The sequence below is a fragment of the Lycium barbarum genome, chromosome 5 (assembly GCF_019175385.1).
Source record: "Lycium barbarum isolate Lr01 chromosome 5, ASM1917538v2, whole genome shotgun sequence".
NCBI classification, from domain to species: domain Eukaryota; kingdom Viridiplantae; phylum Streptophyta; class Magnoliopsida; order Solanales; family Solanaceae; genus Lycium; species Lycium barbarum.
Window position 1 is genome coordinate 135,412,330 of NC_083341.1, and position 26,968 is coordinate 135,439,297.

Genomic DNA, 26,968 nt, shown 5'->3' on the forward strand with positions numbered 1-26,968 from the left:
TGAACAAAGACTTTCAATTGGACTAGTTAATAAAGCTTCACTCCGTCGTCCTTCACCTTTGTAGAACTCTTTTTTTGGTTGACCATGGCTGCTGCTACTACTGTAGGATTCTTCTGATTTGTAAGGGAAAATGAGATCTAGGGTAGGTGATGGAACAAAGTGGGAAAGAGGGGTGAGGGAGAAAATAGATTTGGCAGGTGAGAGAAAATCTAGGAGATGGAACAGAGAGAGAACTAGGGGTGAGGGAGAAAATAGATTTGATAGGTGAGAGAAAAATATTTGAAAAAAAGAAGAAGATTGTGGGTAAGTGGGAGAGAGGTACCTTATTTTTAGAGAAATACACTGCAGTTACAAAAACAAGTTATAGATGGTAATTTGATAAATAATTAAGCTACCAAAAATAATTTTAAAAAAAGATAGCTATTACTAATAAATAAGTCTTAGAAATAGCTATGGGCCGTAAATTTTCCTTGTTATTTTACATGCTTTCTTCATAAATTTTGACTTGGAGTTCCATTTGTACCTCAACTAACTATAACCTTTGATATAGGTGTAGTTCATATTATAGGCTTTGTTAAGGGAGACTATATTTTGAGAAAATGTTTCTTAATGAGTCATTTCTTTTGTAACCCTAAATTATTATACATGTATTAGTTGTACAAGCTGATTATTTAGTTTCATAGAGTTTAAACTTTGAATTCGTGCCAACTGTAATTACATTTTATATGTCAAAGCAAGCCGTGTAGGCGGCTAGAGCTATCCAATTCACCAATTCCCTTTTGAAAATTTGTTCATATCAACCATCTTTTTTTGCCTTGTATGTTGTCAGTGGCGGACCCAGGATTTTACACAAGCGGGTTCAATTACGACGTAATAAATGAGGATCATTAGTGATAACCAATAGTTTAAGCAGCGTTAAGCAGAACAATCCCCCCCCCCCCCCCCCCCCCCCTCTTTTTTTTTGTTAATAATGTAATCTCAAAATAGACTTATTTTAAACTCAACCCCTCAATTTTTTTTTAAAACAACTTGAGAAAAAATAAAATTACAAAGAACCTATTACTTTTATTTTAAGAAAAACTATCTAATTAAAAGAGTTTTACTTCAACAAGAATTAAAAAATCTATTAACTCTAGGTAATTTAACAAAATTCATTCATAATGACCAATTTTATTATTTACGAACAAAAGACAATACAAAAAAAGTTGTAAACTAAAAAACTAATATAAACTGATTAATTATATTAAAATAAACTATATATAATTTCAACAAATATAGTTGCATCTTTTAGCAAAAAAACTATAAAAGAGAGTATCAAAATTCGTTTTATAAAATTTTAACTTTTGTAAGGTAAAATAGATTTTATATAATTATTTTTTATTGAATTTGGGTAAGAAAACAAAATATAAAAGGTGACATTGGAAAAAAAGATAGACAATATAAAGGCTAGCTAGTTGACTACCAATCAACATTAAAGACTTTTGTTGGCCAATACTTTGTTCTTTGTAGCATGGCAGGAAAATTGACCAAAAGTAGCAAAATGTAACATGCAGCGTGTCTACAGAGGTTCGATCCTGCATTCTGAAGGTATAATTGAACCCACTTAACCGTTACACCAGAGCCAAGCTTTGTGTCAAGTGGATTCAAAAGGTTTCATATATTAAAATGTAATGATAATTTTCCTTACATAAACAGTAAATTTACAGACCGGTTCAATTGAATCCACTTGGCAACACGTGGGTCCGCCCCTGTATGTTGTGACTGTATTCTTTAGGGTGAACTATTTTGTACCTCAATCATAATTTCTATTATAATATAATTTATTAAAATTTGAATTCATTTAGTCGGGTTACACGCCCAACTCGCATACCCAAAAACTAGAAGTATATAATAGAGTCTACCCCTTTCTCACCTTGTTCAGACGCAGTACTAGCAAAAAGAGATTTCTCTGACAAGGTTTTTGTAAAGTTATAATGGCGGCAAAGTTTCACACTGGACTATAACCATGACTTGATTTCTTCAATGGTTCAAGTACCCTAGTATCAATTTCTAAATCAAAATCAAGTAAGTAGAGCCGTCAATATGGCTTGGTCCACTGGGCCACGAGCCCTGCGCTAAAAATATTGGAGTCCATTTAAGACTAAGGCCTTTTAGCCCAGCCCAAGAAAGCCAGCTGGCCCGTGAGGCCTACTGAGGCTAGGTTGGGCTGGCCCATGGTCCAAATGAATATTTTTAAAGCGCTTTTGGGACTGAGGGAATATCTTAAAATGAAGTCATCCCAGACATGTCAAGTCAATCTCTCTCACAAGGCTTGACAATGATGCCTTTGTTATTTGTGCAAGACCTCCAAGTCTTTCTGTTGACAAGAAGGTGCTTTGAAGATTCCTTCACAGCCCTTAATGTACGTTCTACAACTTTTCCACATCCGCTATGCTTTTAAACACAAGTGCAGTGAACAGCTGAATTCATATCTAGTTTTCCTCTTCTTCAGATAGGAGGATTTAATATGGCTTTCACTTCTTTTATATGCTTTCTTTTGATCTGTTACTTAGTTCAGGCAAAGGGCAGAAATGATTTAACTTGCCCAAAGTCCTTTTCATGTGGGAATCTTACTGACGTGAGCTTTCCTTTCTCTCTTTCCACACAACCTGAATGTGGAATAATGCCCATCTCTGGCTGTGATGCTAAACCACATCCAAAAATTAAACTGCCTCCTGGAGGAGATTGGTACTATGCTTTAGGCATGAACTATAGTTATACAGTTTGGCTCGAGGATCCGAAGCTTCATGCCAAGTTGAGGCAACACAATTGCCAGGCTTTTAACAAAAATATCTCCCTTCCAGACTCTCCTTCTATTTCTTTCAAACTCATGTCCCCGTTTCGAGACTTCTTCAAATGCAACAGCACTAGTAGTAGCACCCCAAACAATACCCAGAAGAACGATCATTTTGCTGGTTATAAAATGTACAATGGCTGTAAAGGCTTTAGCATATACTACAAGTTTTTCAGAGATGATGATAAAGACAATCGAGCAGCCAATCTTCCTGCTAACTGTTCACTTATCAGATTGCCAACTTACTGGTGGTCATATAATGGTGGTCTGTTTGACTTTTTAGTTCCGTGGTTTTTAGTAGAATGGAAACTGTCTGAGGACTGTTACCAATGTCACTATATCGGAGGTCAATGCAAGACTGATAAAACCAACAAATTTCGGTGTACATATCCAAATAATCCACCTGCTCAAGGTCTAGTGCATATTTCATAGGGTTCTTTCTTGTTTTCATATCACATATCTATAATATTTCATAATGTTTTTTTCAGAGGCAAAAACGACTAGAAGAAAGTTCGGACTTACTCTGGGAGCAGGTAGTTAAATATCCATTAACTGCATTGTTCTTTCCTATTACAGAATTTCAATGCATATCATTTAGTTTTTCTTCTTCATTGTGGTAAAATGTCTAAACATTGAGAGACAAGTGCCTTAGATTACACAACTACGGATAGTGGAGTTGTGAAGCCATTCTTTCTCCTTGCGATATTGTTTTTTTTTTTTTTTTTTTTTTTATAAAAAAATTCGACAACTCAACTAAGGGTAGTTCTCTTAGAAAGTCATTCTATTTTGTTTTTATAATTCAAAAATCACTTAGCTATTAGTATTTCACTTAGAAAGTCATTCAACCTATTTAAGTGATTTTCTCATTAAATTCGCTGACGTAAACTTTTTATTTAAAGCCAAATTTTTTAGAATATAGAAAGATACCCATTTAAACCATTTTATTGACTCACCCCTCTTGATCCGACCCACTAAAAATATATTGACCAAGACCCTTTTATTTTATCCTCATTCTCTCTTTTAGTTTACATAAATTGACAAATCAGAGTTGCAAATTGGTGAAACTTTTTTTCCTTAAAAAAAAAAAAAAAAAAAAAACTTTGGGGAAACTTTGGGGCACCTTATTTTTCCTTAACAAGTCTATTAATTCATCGTGAGTCCAGATTGATTGGTCAAATATACATTGAATACTGAATTGTTAAATGAAAAAATTTAAAAATACAAGCACACACAACAATTATATTAACAATTTACCAATGTCCAATGATGCTATACAGTTACTCCATGTAAATATATATATATCTCCAATGAATTATCCTCATGACCCGAGGAATTCTTAGATACATCAATATTTGAAATTAAAAAAAAATTGTTTGTATTAGTCGTTAAGGACTTCCCTTTTAGTTCCCATTGTTTGTTGCTTTTGTTAAAATACTGAAAATCGTTACGGTCTGAAATTTCGGTTTAAAAAGAAACATTTTTCAACAAATAATTCTGGCTTTGGTTTTAATTTTTGAAATTTTTTCTAGTAACATTTTAAACTTTAAAGGCCATAATGAATGGAGATATTGACAAATTAGTGTTGGAGGAATCCATTGTAATTTTGTCGGAGAGACGGGATGATTTAGGAGATAATGAAGGTACGACAAAACAGTCCTTGGCCAATTTATTTTTAGTGTGTCGGGCCAATAAAATAGTTAAAATGGGTACCTTTTTATTTCTTAAAAATTTGGCTTTTAAATAAAAATTTCATGTCATGAAAAAATTCACTTAAATAGGTTGGGTGATTTCTAAGTGAAATATCAATAGTTGACTGACTTTTTTTTATTAGAAAACAAAGTTGAGTGACTTTCTAAAAAAACTACCTTTACTTGACTGATCATCTGAGATATTATCTCCTACAATTTGCATTGTTCCAAATAGGGGTGGGCATAAATACCGAAAATCGAAAAACCAGACCGACCGAATCAAATTGAACCGAATTTTAAGAAACCGAACCGAATTAGTTTGGTGCGGTGTTCGGTGTCTACTTTCAAAAAACCAAAATTTGAGAAAACCGAACCGAAAAATCGAAGAACCGAATGCCCACCCCTAATTTGTAAGACTATTGCTGCATGTTATACAAATATTTCATGTTTCATAAGTATTCATTATCATCAAATATTACTAACAGAATTGTAAGCGTGATGTTCCAAAAATTTCATTTTAGTCTTGGTTGTCTGCAACTTCATTTTGTAAAATGATTTTCAAGAATTTTATGAAACTGATGCATTAAATTTCCATGCCATAGTTGTATGGAATAGAAACTATTGTGCAATTCAGGGGCATCTTATTAAAACAAAGTTACTATTTCTCATCTTGTAAACTCATAATTCAACACTGATATGTGACATGAAATTCATGCACGCTAAAATCTATGAACAGATGTATATTTTTTTATGCAGTGCTTTGTTGGTGCTTAAGCTAGAAAAACCGGACTAGAAAAAACCGAAACCGAACCGAACTTTAAAAATCCGAACCGAACCGAATTAGTTTGGTGCGGTGTTCGGTGTCCACTTTCAAAAAACCGAACCAAAGTTTGAGAAAACCGAACCGAAGAACCGAACGCCTACCCCTAGTTCCAAACACAGACTTTTTCCCTTATGGTGCACGGGACATTCATATTGAATTTAATTTATATTCTCTGATGGTGCATGACTTCAAAATTTTCCATAGTTACAGGTTTGTTTACTGTTGGACTGTTGATCCCACTCTTCTACTTCAGAGAAAATATTTTGGGGTACAAGTACCTCAAGTTTTGGGAATCTAATGCTGAGGATCACCAAAATATTAAAGCATTTTTAAAGAACTATGGGTCATGTGCTCCAAAAAGATACAACTATTCAGAAGTCAAAAGAATCACCGGTAGCTTCAAAAACAAACTAGGTCAAGGAGGATATGGCCATGTGTACAAGGGAACTCTGCCTAATGGAAGTCATGTGGCTGTGAAGGTCCTGAATAGACTTAAAGGCAATGGTGAAGAATTCATTAACGAGGTGGCAAGTATAAGCAGGACATCACATGTTAACGTCGTTAGCCTTGTGGGATTTTGCTTTGAGGGACGCAAAAGAGCTCTCGTGTATGAATTCATGCCAAATGGATCTCTTGAAAAGTTTATTTATGAGGAAAGATCAGACAGAGTTCGCCAGTTGGATTGGCCAATATTGTACAAAATTGCACTAGGCATTGCTCGAGGATTGGAATACTTGCATCGTGGTTGTACCACTCGGATTTTGCATTTTGATATAAAGCCTCATAATATACTGCTTTGTCACGCCCCGAACCATGGCCTGGACGTAACACGACACTCGGTGACTGCCTGCATGTGACCGAGCGAACCACATGGCTTGCTGAATTATCGTGATACATAACATAAGCGGAATATAACGTGAGTGCATGATGAGCCTTTATAAAATGTAGTAAGTCATAATACTTAATAAAATTACTTGTTTAAACATGAGTGCGGAAAATACCATAACTGAGCCAAAATGGCTAACCGATTCTGAAAATCTAACATGACCCAACTAACTTGTCTAGTCTATGAAACCTCTAACATGAGTCTGAACAATTAATATACTTGCTGGGACAAGGCCCCCAGCATACCCTTAATGCATCAAAGACATAAGGTAAACAACTGACTAAACCCCGAAGAGAATGGGGCTCACCCAAAAACTGATACGAGAGTTGTCCTACTGAGCAGGTGCGTTGTCCTGTACGTCAGTACCTGCATCGTGAAATGCAGGCCTCCAAGGAAAATAAACGGGGACGTCAGTACTTTGAATGTACTAGTATGTAAACACATGAGAGAAATAGCAGGCACATGATACATGAACATGAAATTGAAACTGAAACTGGATACTGAAACTGATCATAAACATGAGTGCTGTCAACATGAAGAAATCTGTAATAATCTGTGATGATCTGTAATATTCTGTAATACCGAAATGAACCACCACGGGGAGAAACGTGGAGTCTGATCTCTGCCCGATCAGCTAAGCCATCTCGTACCTTGCCGGGGCACGAGACATGAACATGACATAAATGGATCCAAAATCCCTCAATGGGGAAAATATGAAGGAATCATCCTAACTGGGCGAAGCGATCCTTATCCTACGTTGGCATACGTAGTTTCAGGCTATCTGAGCCTTCTCGGTATTAATACAACTCCCGAACATGAAAATAACTGAAAACATGATTTCTGAATTTTGACATGAACATGGGTACATGAAGACATGACAATAAATACATATATAAAAGTTTTTCATGAAAATAAGCATAATATCTCATATCTTGTGTTATAGGACCCATGGGATGCAAGTTATGGGTTTTTCATAGATTACGGACTGAGTCTCAATTACCAAAACAGTAAATTAAGACTAATCAACGGAATTGTAACTGACCATATAATATACATCATGGTTCAAGTGTCTAGGGTTTAGCATGAATATACCTAGAATCCTAAAACTTGGTGTGAAATCATGGAATACTGAAACATGGGGAAGAACAAGGATGTTCCCACACGTGGATAGCGCCTACATACCTTGACTTCCTGCTTTTGAGCGTATCACAATGTCTTTCAATCCCTTCGACTTTAATCTATAACAATACAGGTCATAGGGATTCTATATTAGCAACAATATCCATGCTTTGTTCATCTAAGCATTTTATCAAACACTTGGTGGGCATGAAGCTACACAACCCTCATTAATGGTGTTTTCTTCACCAATTCCCCATTCTATTACTTCTAGCTAATTATACAATCTCAATTAGATGTAATTAACATCATTCTCTATCACTCATATAAATACAACAATCCCAAGTGAACAATCCAACAACTATAGCATAATTCATATAATTCTCTGCATCAAACCCAATTATTATTCCCTCAAGAATTCATCAATTCACAACTATAAATGATTAGGGAGTAGAAACATTACCTTTTATGAGTAGTCACCACGAAATCAACATCCCCAAGTTTGATTTTTAGCTTAGAATGATGGCAACAACTTGTACTACACTTTATCCTTCACGAGCCTCGGGATTCGGGGCCTTCAACTTGGTTGATTCTCTACTTTCTCTCTCTAATTCTCCTCTCTCTCCCTTTCTCTCTCTAAAATCTGAAAATATGGAGGAAATGGGGCTGCTAGGGTTAACATTTCCCTTAAATACCAAGGGGAAATGGGTTTGACCCAACTTGAAATCGGGTTGGGACCTTCCTGTCTTAAAACGTCCATATCTCCCTATCCCGATGTCACCTGTGCGCTCACGACATATGGTTGGAAAGGTATTTCAATTATCTACAACTTTAGTTCTTTGAGTTTTCCCAAATTCCCAATTTATGATAGGGTTATGGCCTCCCAAAGTCAGGTGACCCGAAACGTACATACGGACCAAGATACGGTCACTGTTACGGTCCCGTAACACGAAGTACGGACCGTAACTTGGTACCGTACCTTGGTGAAAATTTCCAGTGAGGTTCTGGAAATTTTTGGTGTGTTACGGTCCACTGTTACGGCCCGTAACACGAAGTACGGTCCGTAACGTCACCGTTACGCTGGCGGAATTTCCAGCGAACAGGCTTCAGTAAAATGGGCATAACCCTTTGCACAGATGTCCGTTTGACCCCCATAATATACCGTTGGAAAGATATTTCAAAGGGATACAACTTTCATCAAGGAAGTGTTCCCAATTTCCAAATTAATAATGGGGTTATGGTCGTTGGAAGTAAGACCTTCTATAAACTCACTTGCAAACATGCCCCGTAGAGTGGTTTTCAACTTTGCTTTGCCCAAAGAATCTTCTCATGTCTTGATTGGGTTTCAAACACCATTTATACACTACTCAAATTGGGTTCATTATATGATGTGATTTTTCGAGTTAACAAAGAACCAATCGACCAGGATCTTGTTCTTGAAGCGATTTGATGGGCAGATTCAAGAAACGGGCGTATCTCAAGTTATAGGCGTTGGATTAAAGTGATTCAAAAGCTATGTGAAAGATGACAATCTGAACTATAAAAATAACTATTGAATCGTTTAAATTAAGTAAGTATTGAGGCCGGCACGATGGAAAGAAAATTAAGGTTTTGGGTATGAACTAGAACGAATTTTAATCAAGAACCCGCGTTCTTGAATGATCAAAACAAAAAAAGTTCCTAAGTCACCACTTGAAATCAATTAACGTGATAAAAAAACACCACACGCTATTGAAAACAAGATAAAGACTATCAACACCTTGCTTGGAACCAAAAACAAGGATAAAGAACACCAAATAGAGAAAATAACTCTATTGCAAAATTTAGGTTTCTGCTCAAAACGTGAATAGTATATTTACAAGTCATGAGAACCCTTTATATAGGCCTAGGGTCTCTTCTTTTATGGCTACAAATCCCTATTCTACTCTAGAAAGGAAATAGCTAAAAACAAGGAAAGTAAAATCCCTATTCTACAAGGAAAAGAATAAAGAAAACTGAATCCTACTAGATCTAGGATAAAAGTCCTACTAATGATAGGAAATTAAATCCTACTAAAATATAAATCAAGAAACAAGAAACCTATTTAGAAAAGGATTCAAGAAACAAGAATTGGAAATAATCTTCAAACTTGAGCTTCTTGGACTTTTCTTTTTCTTGAATTTCAGTCTTGTGTTTCTTGATTTTCTTGAATTTCTTGATATTCTTTATCTTTCATCATTATACCCCCATCTTATAAGACAAATCTTAACCCGGATGTACGAGGTGTTACATGCTTGATGAAGATTTTTGTCCTAAGATCTCAGATTTTGGTCTTGCCAAGTTGTGCGTGAAAAAGGAGAGCATTGTGTCACTGTTAGGTGTACGAGGGACTATTGGTTATATTGCTCCAGAAATTATTTGCAGAAATTTGGGAGGTGTCTCTCACAAGTCTGACGTATATAGCTATGGAATGATGGTTCTAGAAATTGTTGGAGGAAGAAAAAATGTTGATGTTGAAGTTGAACGCACGAGTGAAATCTACTTTCCACATTGGCTCTATCGACGAATTGAGCTAGATGAAGAGCTTCAATTAATTGGGATAATGAATGAAGAGGAGAAAGAATGTGCAAGAAAGATGGTGATGGTGAGCTTATGGTGCATACAGACTGATCCCTCAAATTGACCATCCATGAGCAAGGTTGTGGAAATGTTAGAAGGAAACCAAAATTCTATGCAAATTCCTCCCAAGCCTTACCTATATTCTCCCTCAAGATCAGAGGTAGATTCATCAGTAGTAGAACTAGCCTAGTCTTTATTTGTGTAGTCTTATCATGTTGTGAAGTTTTAGCAAAAGTTGTATTGTTGCCTTTGTTTTTCTTTGAGCACTGAATTTATTACTCCCTTTGTCCCATTTTATAAGATATACTTTCCTTTTTAATCCGTACTAAAAAGTATGATACATTTTTATATCTAGTCCTCGCTCCGTTTCAATTTATGTGATGTTATTTGGCTGGACGTAGAGTTTAAGACAGGAATAGGGACGGAGGGAGTACTTCCTCCATGTATTTCTCCTTAAGATGGTGGCAGGTCTAGTATCCAGTGTGCTTTGATGATTGAGTGTGGGAAGCCGCAATTTCCGAGAAATTTCCAAATCCATTAACAACCTTGACGTCGTAAGGTTGACTGGAAATAATAGTCACAAAAAATAATTCCACTGAACAATTAATTAAATTTATAGTATTCCTTTTATTGAGGTAGGATTTTTTTTTTTTTTTGAGCATGGGATAATTCTATATGGCTTTTAGTCTTCTTCTTTTGTTATCTTCCTCAATTACCAGTCTTCTTCTTTTGTTTGCTTATTCATGATTTCTTCAAATGCAACATTAATGTCACTGAAAATCTTCTTTGGTATTTTCTCTCTTTTGTCTCTCTCTCCACAAAGTGGTTTTTGTAGTCGTCAGTAAATACTAACAAGAGTTACCATAATAGTAATAATTTTATTATTCCCACATTGACATAATGTATATATTGCACCTGATAGCCTTCAATCAAAAGATTTGTTCTGCATTCACTTTTACTGCAATCGCAAAGACATGAAGGATGAAGCTGAAGCTCATGATGCAACTAAGTTCGACTAGTCATTGAAAGTGAGTCTACTTTTTGGTTAATACATAGTGAACTCTGAAAAATAACACTTCTTGTACATAAAGCAGAAGGTAAGGTGGATATCCAATTAAGGATTAAGTAAAATTTATAGAGAGAGAGAGAGAGTCAACTCAAACTAATTTGGAATTGAAACATACTTGATTGATATATGTACACTTGACACAATTAGCTGCGTCATGCTTTTAGAAGAAAAGTATAATGAAACAAAATTCAATACTCATTCCACCCAATTTATGTCCAAGTCCTTGAGTTTCATGAGCCATTTTTTTGCATCTTGTGCAACAAAAGGTTTAGATGATGTCGTTTCACAATTTACATCATTAGCTAACAATTCAACTTTCTTCTCTTTGGCAAGGCTTGCTTGTCTGTTAGGATGTCTTACCTTAAGTGTCAGAAGACGCGAAACTTCATGAAGGCCTTCTAATGCAGGAGCAATATCATAACGACCTGTAGGAGATAACTTAAAACAATCAGAATCATTTGTGAGGTAAAGAACCAGTACAAGACACAATGTTTCCTAGGCCTAGAGTTGTGTCTTGCAGTATCCACTCAACCAAATTGTGGATTGTGCAAAGTGGATTGTGACGTTACTCCAAATCCCATAATTGAATTAGAAGGGGTGAAGTATCAATCTCTTGAAAAAAATGATGTTTTTATCAGACTTAAGGACCATATTCTTGGAGAGCTTTTGAAGAAGAACAGTTGCCAGACTTTTGATAGAAATCTCTCCACCCCTATGTCTCCTTCAATCACATATAGATTTGACCGCCTCCTCACTTTGTACAAATGCAACAATAGCCAGAACAGTACGCATGAAGAAAAATTCTCTTTCCCAAGTTATCAAAACTACAGTGGCTGCCAAAGTTTCATATTATACTATAATAATACCTCAGTCAACTATTATCCAGCAATTAATCCTCTTTCTAGTGGCTGTTCATTTATTCATTTACCAGTGCCACTGAGTTCAGAAGCAAAATCAAATAGTAGTCGCTTATTTGATCAGTTAACTGATGAAGTTAATTATACTATCATGGATTGTGTCTGATGGCTGTTATCAGTGTCATTTTACAGGAGGCAGGTGTCAAACTGATAATACTACTAACAACTTTCTTTGTTCTAATACCAACAAAGGTAAAGAGCTTTTTCATGGTTCATATTAAAGATTTTGGTTTTGTTTTTCCTTAGTACAACTTACATTTTCATTGTTTATAGTGGTTACAGGTGGTGGAAAGCTTCTTCGGGCAACCTGGTTGGTCGTAGCCACAGGCAACTACATCTTCTTTCTTCTTCTCTGAAATCTGTGACTGCCCAGAAAATTTCTTAGTTGCTTTTTCCCTTTTGCTATTCAAGATTTCTCTTTTGCAAATACTTTAGTAGTTCCCAGTGCATGACTTCATTTTTTTTTTCCGGCAGTTGCAGTTTTCTCTTGCGCTGGGATCTTGATTTTGCTTTTCTGCTTCAGAAAAAAGATTTTATGGCACAAAATCCTCATGTTTTGGGAATCTAAAGCTGAGGATCACCGGAATATTGAAGCATTTCTGAAGACCTATGGGCCATATTCTCCAAAAAGATACAACTATACAGATATCAAGCGAATCACCAGTCGCTTCAAACACAAACTAGGCCAAGGAGGATTTGGTAATGTTTACAGAGGAAGTTTGCATAACAGGAGTCAAGTGGCGGTGAAGGTCCTGAATGAACTAAAAGGCAGTGGTGAAGATTTCATTAACGAGGTGGCAAGTATTAGCAGGACATCCCATGTTAACATAGTGAGCCTTGGGGGATTTTGTTTTGAGGGACGCAAAAGAGCTCTCCTATATGAATTCATGCCAAATGGATCTCTTGAAAAGTTTATCTATGAGGAAAGATCCGACACAGTTCGCCAATTGGGTTGGCCAATACTGTGCAAAATTGCACTAGGCATTGCTCGAGGTTTGGAGTACTTGCATTGTGGTTGTACCACTCGGATTTTGCATTTTGATATAAAGCCTCATAATATCCTACTTGATGACAATTTTTGTCCTAAAATATCTGATTTTGGTCTTGCCAAACTGTGCATGAAACAGGAGAGTATCGTGTCAATGCTAGGTGCACGAGGGACTATCGGTTATATTGCTCCAGAAGTTATTTACAGAAATTTGGGAGGTGTCTCTCACAAGTCTGACGTCTATAGCTACGGAATGATGGTCATAGAAATGGCTGGAGGAAGAAAAAATGTTGATGTGGGAGTTGATCGGAGTGAAATCTACTTTCCTCATTGGCTCTATCATAGAATTGAACTAGATGAAGAGCTTCAACTAATTGGGATAATGAATGAGAAAGAATGTGCAAGAAAGATGGTGATGGTGAGTTTATGGTGCATACAGACTAATCCGGAAAATCGACCATCCATGGGCAAGGTTGTGGAAATGTTAGAAGGGAACCTAGGCTCTTTGCAAATTCCTCCAAGGCCTTACTTATATTCTCCCGCAAGATCAGAGGTTGATTCATCAGCAGTAGAACTGGCCTAATCTTTATTCGTTGATCTGTCAACTGTTATTTGTGTAGTCTTATTTAGTTGGTAACTTTTAGCAAAAGCTGGTATTGTTGCCTCTATTTTTCTTCGACTACTGAATTTATAACTCCCTTTGTACCATTTTATGAGACGCATTTTTCCTTTTTAGTCTATCCCAAAAAGAATGACATTTTTATATTTTGTCCTTCCTTAGTTTCTATGTGATGTAATTTGACTGGGCACGGAATTTAAGAAATAAATCGCGATGGAAGGGGTACTTTCTCAGCGCACTTCTCCTTGAAGATAGTGGATGGTCCAGTACCCGATGTGCTTAGGTGTCCTTGAATGTGAGGAGGTGCAAAGTCATGTTTTTTCTTAATGATTGGATGCTAAAAGATCAGTTATTTTCCTAAAGGAATTCAAGAACTGTCCCACAGGAAATCAGATATACATTCTCCCTATATTAATTTAAAGCCATTCTAGTAACAATTTGTAGAAGTAGATCAAACGTTAAGTCAATTACCCCGAGAAGTAAGTGCCAGTGCTGAACTAGCAAAAAGAAGAAAAACTAATATGTATAGTCTTGATTCAAGGAGATGGGGGCAGGGGAAATGGTGTCTTTTCAGTTAAGTCGTATTATGAGAGTTCGCTTTTTCATATATATATATATATATATATATATATATATATATATATATATATATATATATATATATATATCGGTATGGATCCCTAGGTTACCAAGAAATGTGTATTTTTTTACTTGGCTAGCTACGAGGGGGTGATCTTGACGATGGAGAATTTGAGGAAGAAAAAGATTACTTGTGTTGGTTGGTATTTCATGTGCTAAGAATTAGGAGAAGATGTGAATCTCCTCCTTTTACATTGTCAGATAGTTTCATGTTTATGGTGGGAAATTTTGAGATGGTTCAGACTTGAGTTGGTGAGGCCGGGCACTGTGAAAGAGATATGTAGGGCATGAGATGTTGCTCCTGTAGAACTTATGTGGATCATATGCAGAGGAAGAAATAAGAGAGCTTTTGAGAGAGTAGAGAAAGACTTTGTGCACTTGAGGAATATCCTATTGTCTCTTATTTCTTCTTGGTGCACCCACGAGCTTCCTACATGTATAGATGATTGGGTGTTATTTGTGGAAAAACCATGTCTTTTTGTAAATTGAAGCTCCAAGAATCAAGTAGTCCAATCATCCCAATTTGTTTGATACCTTTGCATTTTTAGAGCTAATATTGCATAATCATATGGAAGTTAAATTAGATATTTAAGAATTGAATTAAATATATTACGAGTTGTAAGCGTGTCATATCAAACAGAGAAAAGACTAACAGAAAGGGTAGTATAACAATCATTAAGACTAACAGAAAGGGTAACATAACAATCATTATGGATAAAGAAATATATGTTTACAAGTCGAATTTTAGCTATTACTACAAGAGTATCTTTCTACATGCAGAGAAGTGCCTGATTTAGGAAAATCCCCTCACAACATTTAGTGTAAACAACTACATTTTTTCTACGGAAAAGACTCAAATATGCCGTCGAACTATCGGAAATGACTCATTTATGCCACTCATCAACAGTTTGGCTCACTTATCCCATCGAACTATCGAAAATGACTCATTTATGCCACTCATCAATAGTATGGCTCATTTATGCCATCGCCCGTTACCAAAATGACTCATCCATACCATTTTTCATTAACGTCAGTTTTACAATACTAGATATGGCACGTGGCCTCTAACTAGATTACGGTTGTAGGTGGGTCGGGTGTATGAGTCGGATTTTTTTATTAATTTGAGATTTAAAATTGGGCTGATTTAATTAAAGACGTAGACCTCTAATTGGAGGCCACATGGCAAATCTAGTTTTATAAAATTGGTGTTAATGAAAAATGGTTTGGATGAGTCATTTTGGTAACCGGCGATAGCATAAATGAGTCAAACTATTGATGAGTGGCATAAATAAGTCATTTTTTATAGTTCGATGGCATAAATGAGCCAAACTATTGATGAGTGGCATAAATGAGTTATTTCCGATAGTTTGATGACATAAATGAGTCATTGCAGAATATGCCATAATTGAATAGATATAAGATTTTAACTACATATGATAATGACCAAATAGAGAAAGAAACAGACAGCTTGAATCAAAGAAGGAAAAAGAGAAAATGATGCATGACCAGAGAAGAGAAGTCCTTAGAGGTTGCCGATAACTGCAGAATTGACGAGTAAACACTGAAATCTTTGAATGTATCTAATATCAACGGAGACTTTTCCAATCCCAAGTAATTGCAGTACAATTCTTTAGCCATCCATTTATTTATGAGGATTTACTCTTTCTACTATAGTTCAATGATTCAACAAGCCATTGCCAGAGGCGGATCCAGGATTTTAGTTCTATGGGTTCAAATTTTAAGGTTTTAAGCTTTAAACTCATTATGTTTTTAAAGTTACTAGTTCCTCGCCACGTGCTTTGCACGTGTATCCTATCTATGTCTATATTATCTGGTTTTATACTATTAATTTTCTTAAAATTTATACGTACAATTCTTGAAATAAAGGTTGGAAATCTATATTGAAGTGAACTGTACTTCTCACGACCTTTCCTGTTGGCTCGTTGGTTAATTATTATGTCAAGTAAAGTTGTTTCATTCTTCTCTCTTTTCTGCATATGCACATACTGCAGGGCACATATTCTTCCTTCAAAAGGAATAATGAATCAAACATTCAAATGTAGAAGAATTTAATGTTGGAAAGCATTATGGTATGCTCACAGTCAACATCCATAGATTTTCCACTATGTTAACTTCTTGAACGGACTAAAATGAAGTGTAATGAAAATGGGACAGAGGATATTGCAGAAAATCTTATAAAGACAACTGCAAACTTTTATTTTTTATTTTTTATTTTTTATTTTTATTAATAAATAAAAGTTAACCTCACAGATAAGAGTACAAGCAAGGGGGGCTAGGCCTTACCTTACTAATCTTAATGAGGTAACAAAACCTCTACTAACTAACAAGCCTGAAGAAAATAAAAGCTAGAGAAAACTAGGTATTCTATGATCATCACAAAGTTTATAATACACTCTATGATGATATTACAAATGAGGATACTTAAGTAATGTAAAAATATAAAAGCCAAGAATAAAGTTGAGTTATCAACCTCAAACTTCATTTTATATATGTATGAACTAAAAAAGATAGTTTGCCCGTCTAAAGTAACCTGAAGTATTTCTCTCTTGTCTTCTTCTTCAAATTTGTCCAACAACACTTGATAGTTCATCACTTCTTCTTGGATTTGTTGAATCTTGTTAAAGTTGTTGACACTGTCATATGATTTTACTTTGCTAGTCGCATAGATAGATGTCTCGGAACAAATTTCTCTGTCACCTTGTCATCCCAACTATGTTGTCTTCCACGTGTCTTCTTTTTGCTTTTGTTGCTTCCACTTCTTTGTTGCCTAGGTGAGAGATCCCCATCCTTGGCCACCTGATCAAAGCATAAGTCTAGCATATCATCCTCATCATCCCCATCGAACATGTCATCGCCCAAGTCAATATCATCATTAGTTGTATTTGGACTAAATCCTGAAACTACAGCTCCTGGCTTATGACTCTCTGGCAATAATCCCCTCAAAGCATTTCAAATGTGTTTCTCTTTAATTTTGATTTCTTCTCATAATAAATTTCATATTATGCATTTATTGATTTAGTATAAACAACAAGCATGAGTAATTTTTTTCTATTTACAATGCCTGAGAAGGCTTTAGATATACTAAAATCATTGTCGAATATGCCATAACTGAATAGATGTAAGGACTTTAACTACATATGATAGTGACCAAACAGAGAAAGAAACAGACAGCTTGAATCAAGCAAGAAAGGAGACAAAATGATGCATGGCCAGAGCAGAAAAGTCTTTAAAGGTTGCCGATCACTGCAAAATTGACAAGTAAAATCCGAAATCTTTGGATGTATCTAATAGTTAATGCGTAGACTTTTCCAATCCCAGGTAATTGCAGTACCATTCTTTAGTCATCCATGTATTTACCAAGATTTACTCTTTCTACTAGTTCAATGATTCAACTGCCAAAGGCCAGAGACGGATCCAAGATGTTAGCTCTATGGGTTCAACTTTTAAGGTTCCTAGCTTTGAACCCATCATATTTTTAAAGTTATGGGTTCATATCTACTATTTATTGCAATTCTAGTGAAGTCTTACACAGATTATACTCCCCGTCGAAAGTGGTCCAGATGAAACTGGCCTAGTCTTTATTTGTTGATCTGTCAGCTGTTATTTGTGTAGTCTTATTTTGTTGTGAACTTTTAAAGTTGTATTGTTGCCTTTGTTTTTCTTCGAGCGCTGAACTAATTACTCCCTTTGTCCCATTTTATATGACACACTTTCCTTCTTAGACTGTACTAAAAATAATGATACCTTTTTATATTTAGTCCCCACTCCGTTTCAAATTATGTGATGTTATTTGGCTAGACACAGAGTTTAAAAAAGAAATAGGGACGAAGGGAATACTTCCTCTATGCATTACTCCTTGAAGATGGTGTCAGGTCTAGTATCCGGTGTGCTTAGATGATTGTGTGTGGGAAGCTGCAATTTCTAAGAAATTTCCAAATCCATTAACAGCCTTGAAATCGTAAGGTTGACTGGAAATAATAATCACAAAATACAAATCCACTGAACAATTAATTCAATATCTAGCATTCCTTTTCTTGAGGTAGGAAATTTTATTGTTTGAGCATGGGATAATTCCATGTGGCTTAGTCTTAGTCTTCTTTTTTGTTTGCTTCCTCAACTATTAGTCTTCTTCTTTTGTTTACTTCCTCAATTATCAGTCTTCTTCCTTTGTTTGCTTCCTTATTCATGATTTATTCAAATGCAATACTAATGTCTCTTAAAATTATCTTTTGGTATTTTTTTTTTCTCTTTTGTTTGCAACTCTAATCTCCAGAGAAAGTGGCTTTGTAGTTGTCACAGGAAACACTAATAAGAGTTTCCATAATAGTAACAATTTTATTATTCACACATTGGCATAATGTATATATAGCACCTGATAGCCTTCAGTCAAAAGATTGTTTCTGCATTCAATTTTTATTGCAGTAGCAAAGACATGAAGGATAATGGATCTAAATATATCTCTCTGTCAATAACCAGAAGCTGAAGCTGATGACGCAACTAAGTTCGACTAAGTCATTGAAAATGAGTCCATTTTTTGGTTATAAATACATAGGGAACTGTTAAAAATATAATTTAGTAAATAGAGTGTGCTTCTCTCTAACAGCTTGAGCTTTTACATGAGATGGTCACACACTTTAACATAATATCAGAGCAGGCAGAGATCCTGAGATCGAATCTCACCGCCACCCATTATCAAAAAGAATTTTCATGCTTGGCCCATGGAAAAAAAAAATCAAGCCCCCACATGAGTGGGTGTGTTGAAAATTTAACTAAGTAAATAAAGTTTTCTTCTCTCTAACAGCTTAAGCTTTTAGATGAAATAGTCACACGCTTTAATAGTAAATAAAAAAAAAATAACACATCTTGTACATAAAGCAGAAGGTAAGGTGGATATCCAATTTAGGATTGAATCATCATATGATACTAAAAGTGGGAAGCTCCAAATGTCAAAGTTGAATTACCAAAATGCCCATCAATTGAATGACCACTTTACCCTTACAAAATTTATTATTTCATAAACCAATACATTAATTTGCTTCATTATTCTCAATAGGTGGATAATTTGAAAAGTTACAATGAATAGTTTTAATATAGACCAAATTCATTTACTGAACTAAAAGGTGTGTGTGAATAGTCATTTCCCATGGCTATTTAAGGACCTAATATTCACACTGAAATGCAACTGAAATTTGCTAAAAAATCTATATGTATCATCATAAGCAGTTTATCATGATAAGGCCGCATGTACTGAGTAAAGTCATATTATCCATAATCCATGTGAGGTGAATTGTCAATTTTTTTGAATATTTGTGTATGCAGTATTGAAGATGAGATTGAGAGAACAACACCAACTCACAAAGATGGATGACGTGCAGTGCGTTTAATAGCAACAAATTAAAGTAGGAAGTGATTGTCCAGGAAGTTTGAAGCCCAAATTAGCGAAGAGAATTGCTTAATTGAATTACTATATGTCGTTGTCTCTCCGAGTATCTGTTTTGCTTAATTTTGATAGCCGATGTTATTGGTACCTTGGGACGTATGTCCAAGACCAAGTTGATATTCTAGGAACCCGTACGCTTACATAACTCTACTTTGGTTAATTAAATGCTTGTTTATGACCAAAAAAAAAAAAAAAAGAGTAGGAAGTGATTTGTCTTTCAGCCATTCTCACTTGAACATTCTCATTCTTTTGTAATTTCATTTCCAATAGTTTTAAAAAGTTCATTATGCAGTTGTGAAAGTTTGGTGTTGTAAAGTTTTAGCCATTATGACGTTAGAAATTCAATAAGAAGTTATTCTTCTTTCATATGCACTTTGTGTTTTTCCATATAATTTACCTTTCTAATAATTTAAGCATCTATTTCTATGTGTCTTAATGTAATCTGCTTTTTGTAAATTCTATTCCACATGCCAAATAGAATTCCAATCTTGCAACTCCGTTCCTTGTTAGCATTGAATTGTTAGTTACACCACACAGAGAAAGCACTTTCTGGTATCAAATTATTAGCATGATTTCTTCGGTTGCAAAAAGCCGCTAATACTTCTATCTTACTAATACCCTATACTTGCTTAATTGCTTTTAGCATCTTAAGAGTATAGAAAAATAGTTAACGTATAAAAGTTAAACCAAAATTTTAATAAACTGTTCACGTAAATGACATAGCGACATTTTTGGTGCAAGAAGATGAATTAACAAAAAGGGCAATAGCTTGATGATCATCCTTGAAATTTAATACTATCGGCTATATACATAAAAGGGCTAATTCCAAAACTTTTAGGGGTAAGGTTACATTATTTTTTCGATAATGAGATATTGAGTTAGCTAAACAGGGGTTTACATTCATTATTTAGCAGAACATAACAATATTCTTGTCTTTGTTTTGTAACTCGAACATATTCTTTTAAAAAGTTGCACATTGACATGCTACACGCGCAACCCGCGTGGCCAAGTGGGAAGCTACTAAGTTAAAAGTTGAATTACTAAAATGCCTATTAAAAGTTGATGAATTTTTATATTCTTTTTTCCCTTTAATTGAACACTATTCTTATATAATATTTTTGGATAAAAAAAGTAAATCTGCATTATAATAAATAATAAAAAGGTAAATTAGAGCAATAATGCATTCAACCTTTTAAGCTACCTACTTTTATTATGCTCTTAAAACTACACTAATTGTAATTATAGTCATATTTATGTGTTACAATTACTCATATTTTATGTGATAGATTAAAGAAGTTTAAGGGCCTGTTTGGAAAGCCACCCAGGTAATTGGAATTGGGTGTAATTACACAGTTTGACTTGTTTGTTTGACCAATTAATTACGCAGTTAGGTGGGAATTGGGTGTAATTCAGAGGGCGTAATTACACTCTCTAATTCTTGGGGCGGGGGAGGGGGGGGGGGGGTTATAGAATTGAGTGTAATTACACCATGTAATTACAGAGTTACTTTTTTGTTTATTTAATTTCTTTTTATTTCTATTATTTTAATTTCTTTTGATTTTTAATTTATTTATTATTTTTATTTTTTAAAACGTATTTTTCTTTTTATATTGTTTATTTTTCATTTCCTTTCTTCTCATTCTCAACCTTTACTTCTTGTGGTTCCATGTAATTGCTCGTATTTTTTCTTTATTCATTTAGTATAACCGTGGTATTATTCTAATTTATGAAACTATACCTCTTACTATTGGAAAGAATGAGTCATTAACAAACTTGGCATATAACGAGTGACGTTATTAAAGTAGAATTTCGTTGTGAATGAAGTTATAAACTTATATTTTCCCTTTCTTTTGAATTATTTACTTAAGTTACGTTGAAACTTACTTATGTAATGTTGGAATTTGACATAAGAGTATTAGGTTAAACTTTTTCTTTTGAATTTAGGTTATATTTTCTTTTTTAAGTTTCACATTGCATGTTGTTTATTTTTTACTTACATTTGATGGATTTTTTGTGTCTAACATTTGAATAATATTATGGCATTATATTTATAAATATTATTTTTTTGTCAAACATTCAATCCATGACGTTCTAAAAAAAAATCTTCTTTTAAGTTTTATAATTAATTAAAATTAAATATTATTAATTTGAAAAATATATATATCAATTATTTTTTACAATATTAGTTACAAATATATGATTTTTAATTAATATATTTTCAAGAAACAATGTGTTATTAAATAAATAATTTAATATCATTTATAAAGATAAAAAAAATTTAAATATTAATTTTAAATTTTTTTATAATTAAATTTTATTTGTAAATTAAACTAACTGTATAATTACACTTGTGCAACCAAACAACACGAGGCAATTCGCAGAATTTCCCTTCTTTTGGGGTGGTCTTTAAATTTTGCCCCTCATATTTGTGGTCTTTAAATTTTGCCCTTCGGCTAAAACCCATGGGTTCCAGGTTCTGATGTGCCATGAAATTACGGAATATTTGATGCTGATTCCTTAAGCTTTTGTGATTCTTCAAGCACTTTTGGTGTTACTTTTCGTGTATTTATGTCGTTTTGTAGGATAAGATGTCCGGAGAACATAACGGAGGAAAATTGAGCAAAAAAAAATAAAAATAGAACAAGCAGCACATGCGAGCAGCACTTGCTGCAGCATGTGCTGACAAAGATATGAGCAATTGAAGATTGTTGGTGCAGCACATGCGAGCACCACATGTGAGTAGCATGTTGTGCATGCGAGCGGCACTTGCTGCAGCATGTGCTGCACCACAGCTGCTTGCATATGCACAACATGCTATAGTTTGGTGCAACATGCGACTGGCATGTTGCACATGCGACACCAGATGTGATTAGCATGTATGACACCCAAGGTATTTTTGTCCATAATTTGTTCCCGTTTTGGAATGTTATAAATACTCTTTTAGGGTTTTGTAAAACTCATCTTTGACCATTCAACACAAGTTTTGGAGACTAGGTGTTACACCTCTCATTTTCATATGTTGAGTTTCGCCGAATGCTAATTGTCCTAGCCTTGGGAAGTAGGATAAATTTTTCGAGGTAATGGGGATAGATATGTCCATCTTGGGTATATAATGGAGAAAAACCATGTTTAGTAAGCCTCGGGAAGGTTTAAGACTCGTTGGATCATCGGAGTTAAGTTTCGGTGGAAGTTGGGGTAAAATGTCACATTATGGCGCACTTTGCGGCGCAACATGCGAGCAGCAAACACGCTTTGCGGCCACGCAGTTGCACAGCAAAGTGTGACAGTGAAAATTGGTGTTGTGCGCGATCTGCGACACAACATGCGGCTCGCAAAGCACGCTTTGCGTCCAGCAAAGAATTTTCTGGACCACTATATATAGATCAAACTCGACCCAAAAATCATATTTTCACCATTTTTGGTCATAGAAACCTCTAGAACACTCTCCATTATTCATCCACAAGAAACCAAGGGAAATCCATGATCAACTACACCAAAACCACGAAATCAAGTGTATGAAACCTAATAAAAGTTTATCTACACCAAGAAATCTCAAAGGAGGTAGACTGGGGTTTTTGTACAAAAAGAGAAATTCCCACTCAAGGTTTATTCATCCATTATCTAAGGTGAGTTTTATGATCATTCTTTGTTGTTTAAGGTGGTGAAAGTTAAAAAGACACATGGATTGTAGAAAAATATAGGAAATGGGTCATGAATGTGTGAATAGTGACATTGTTGGGTAAAGGTTTGGATTGAATTATGAATATTTGTATGTTGTGGTTGTAAGTATGTTGTAAATGACATTTAGACCATGAAATAAGTATTATATATGAGAAAACGCGATAGTGAACTATAACCACAATTATGGAGAAATTGAAGAAGAATTATGAAATGCGAATAATGTAGATGAATGATGATTGTTGTCTATTATATTGTGAATGTTGTTATGAACGTTTGGGAGTTGATATAGAATATGGGGAAAGTAGTATAAACAAAGAAAATGCTGCCCAATTTTCTTTAGCTTTAGTAAGCACGTTTAAGTGATCGATTGGCTAATGTTCATACGACTTCTCTTGAAGGTAGAAACGTGAGCATCAAAGGAGAATAAGCAAGCGATAGATTAGTTAAACGAAAAAGGTATGTAAGGCTATTGTCACGACCCGACTAGGGCCGCGACGGGTACCCGGGACTAACCACCGAGCACCGCTCGTTTCCTCACTCGTCATAACCATTTTACATTTCTTTATCATTCATAATCTCATAATCATAAGACAACCATTTTTCATTTGACAACACAAATGATTTTATTATACATGTGCCCCTTAGGCCATCAAAATAACATATACAAATATAACATAGTAATCTTGTGAGACCGTCTAACCCACACTGCGCATCTACGAGCCTCTACTGACATATTATACATATAGACGGAACAAGAATCCGTCGTGCGCGAAATACATAAAGGAGCCAAAAGAATAAACATAAGCACCTCCGAACAATGGAGTGCTCTCAATCAGCTGACAGCTACTAAGAATCTGGATCAAGCTCACCTCCCTGTCTACCTGTGGGCATGAACACAACGTCCGAAGAAAACGGACGTCAGTACGAATATTGTACTGAGTATGAGAGGCATAAACAATAGCAATATATCAATGAAATATGAAGGCATCAATGAGATAAGGAGGCATCAAGAAAGGGCAATCTGTACTGGCTATCAAAAATAACTGAAATAATGCATGCTCACTTACTCATAATCATTACCATGTATGTATACACATATAAGTTGCCCGTCCATATAGGTACGGTGTGATAATGTATAAGCTGCCCGTCCAGGTAGGAGCGGTGTGATAATCATAGCCTGCGTCCAGGCCTCCCGCGTCCGGGGTCTAAGCTGCCCACTATAGTGGTGTGCACATCTACGTGCCTGCCCGACCGACTATAGCGCGGCGCGGTATGAGAAAATACATACGTATATATATAAAGCATGCATAAGAGCCCAATCAAAAGCCATAACTATATCGGAGTGACGTAAAGTCGGTGGCTTCCGACGTCATTATGGAACATTCATTGACATCCTGCCTCACCTTGAAGGAATTAGCATATAAGGTGAGTGTAAGCAATAAATAACATTATTAACATCATAGGATCATCACAACATGAGTATTGGATTTCTATACTTTACTCATTACCTTGTGTGTCTAATTATGGACATAGACTCGTATTTTTCGGAACTTAAGGAAACTCATGGATAAAAAGAGAGTCAAGCTATAAGATTCATGTCATAGAAAGAAAGGACTAGCCTCACATACCTTGAACTCTATCTAATGTCCAACGTCTACTTCTCGAGCTCGCAGGTCTAAAATTAAGATAACATAGGCCACGGTCAGATTATCCACATCACTTACTAACCAATCCAAGTACGAATGAAACTTAACAAAATTCGGGCAGCATTTCCCCTGTAAACTTAACAATCCTCGAAATTTCAACTTAGTCAAACATCAATAAAAATACCAACAACAACAATACCAACAATTTATCCGATTTCCCGCAATTAATTTCGTATTTTCCATTTCACAATTTAGCTATGACTGAGATGAATTTAAATATCTCAAGAATAAAAGAATCCTTACCTATGAAGCTCTTGGACAAGCGGAATGAAATCCAAGTCGTATTGGAAAAGAGTTGCTCAATTGAGTGAGCTACTTTTGATCAGAATGTTATATCCGTGGAGGAACAGAAAAGTGCATATCTAATCGTTTTATATAACTTGGGAAGGATTGAGAATTGTTTTTGTTTTTTTTTTAGTGTAAAGAAACATATTCATCATTCACTTAGTGGACAATCACGTGTAAGGAAACTTAGACACATAATTGTCTTACACGAATAAAGTAATGGGATAATTATCTTCTCCTCCCTTTCTTTTTTTTTGACCAGCCACGTGGATTTCCATTCCATGATTTACTAATCACTTTTTCAACAGATGACATATCACCTTTGTGGCATAATTGTTCTTAAACAACACAATTTTCAAATGATCATTTCATGCTTGCCCCTTGTGTTTTACACGTAGGGTTTACTTGGCCCACATATAAGACACTTATTCAATATCCATTGCTGCCACTTCATCCCCCACTCACGTTAACCTTGCTAATTAAAGAATTAACCCACGTAAAAATTATACCATAATTAATTCCTTAATCTCAATTCACTTAAATAATAATTATTTTTTTTAATACACTTTATATACTCATTGCCGTGATTATGTGGCATAGCACTAGTCCATAGTCTCTTTTGGTACACATAAAATATTATTCTCAATCACCGTGGTCACACTTGTTAAGTCCTAAATTATTTCAGGACCTCAAACTCTTTGTACACCGAGCTCTCAATTTCCATCCTTGAATATGATCGAATTTTATGGGCTCGGATAATTTTTGCTCATATTGGACGATTAAATTTTTCTAATCCAAAAATACGGGATATTATAGCTTGGACCGTATTTCATCAAATAAATTTCGAACCTCGACAAAACTTATTTTCTTAGATTTGTTTAACTTCAAATATTTATGACACATCTTTACCATTACTACAACCACCCACAAACTTGGGAGGATAGCCTCGTTTTCGTTACTAATATCATTTAACTCGCACCCTTTCCAACACATGAAAATACGGGATGTAACAGCTATTCCCTTTCCTTCAAAGGAATGACTCCTGTTTCATAATTTCTTCCCTATACTTCCATGACCTTCTTACATCCCTAAAGATGAAGTTTGAAGAACTTTGAGAACTTCTTACGAGTTACGTTCCATAACGATAAATACGACAATGATGACTTCATGATGCAAATATTTCTATGCTTATGATTTCATTGATACTATTTGTCCTTGTTGCCTCACCTCAAAATATTAGTTCTTTCAAGGTGAGACTTACGATGAGGACGACGCCATACTGTAATCGGAGGTTCACGACCTTACGTCACTCCGATAAAGTGCACTTTTGTTTGGGATCTCATGCATGCTACGTATATTATATGTGTATATGATATGTATATGTATATAGGGGACATGGGGAAAGGTGAGGCGCTATAGACGCATAGCCACCTGATCAGCTGGTATCTTATGATATCATCCCGGACGCGGGATATATGGGTAATGGATCGGGCCGTTCGTTCCGCGGCAAATTATTGATATATGATGATATATGGATCAGGCTGCACGTTCCGCAGCAATACATGATATGGTGATATATTTACGTGCTTGCATGCATGACTCCGCCTTAAGAGGCAAGCAGTCGCCGCCTATCTTCTTATCTTTATTTTATTTTCCTGT

At 35.2% G+C, this 26,968-nt stretch overlaps 1 protein-coding gene and 1 pseudogene across 1 annotated transcript; both read left to right on the forward strand.

Annotated features, from left to right (window-relative positions):
- The first annotated feature begins 2,365 nt into the window (after positions 1-2,365).
- Positions 2,366-10,171, forward strand: LOC132641733 (rust resistance kinase Lr10-like; annotated as a pseudogene).
- A 2,223-nt stretch (positions 10,172-12,394) lies between these two features.
- LOC132641735 (rust resistance kinase Lr10-like) lies at positions 12,395-13,681 on the forward strand (the record flags this gene model as incomplete). Its single annotated transcript, XM_060358813.1, has 1 exon — positions 12,395-13,681. A coding segment is annotated over one exon (1,107 nt), but the record flags the coding sequence as incomplete, so codon positions are not given.
- Between the last annotated feature and the right edge of the window lie 13,287 nt (positions 13,682-26,968).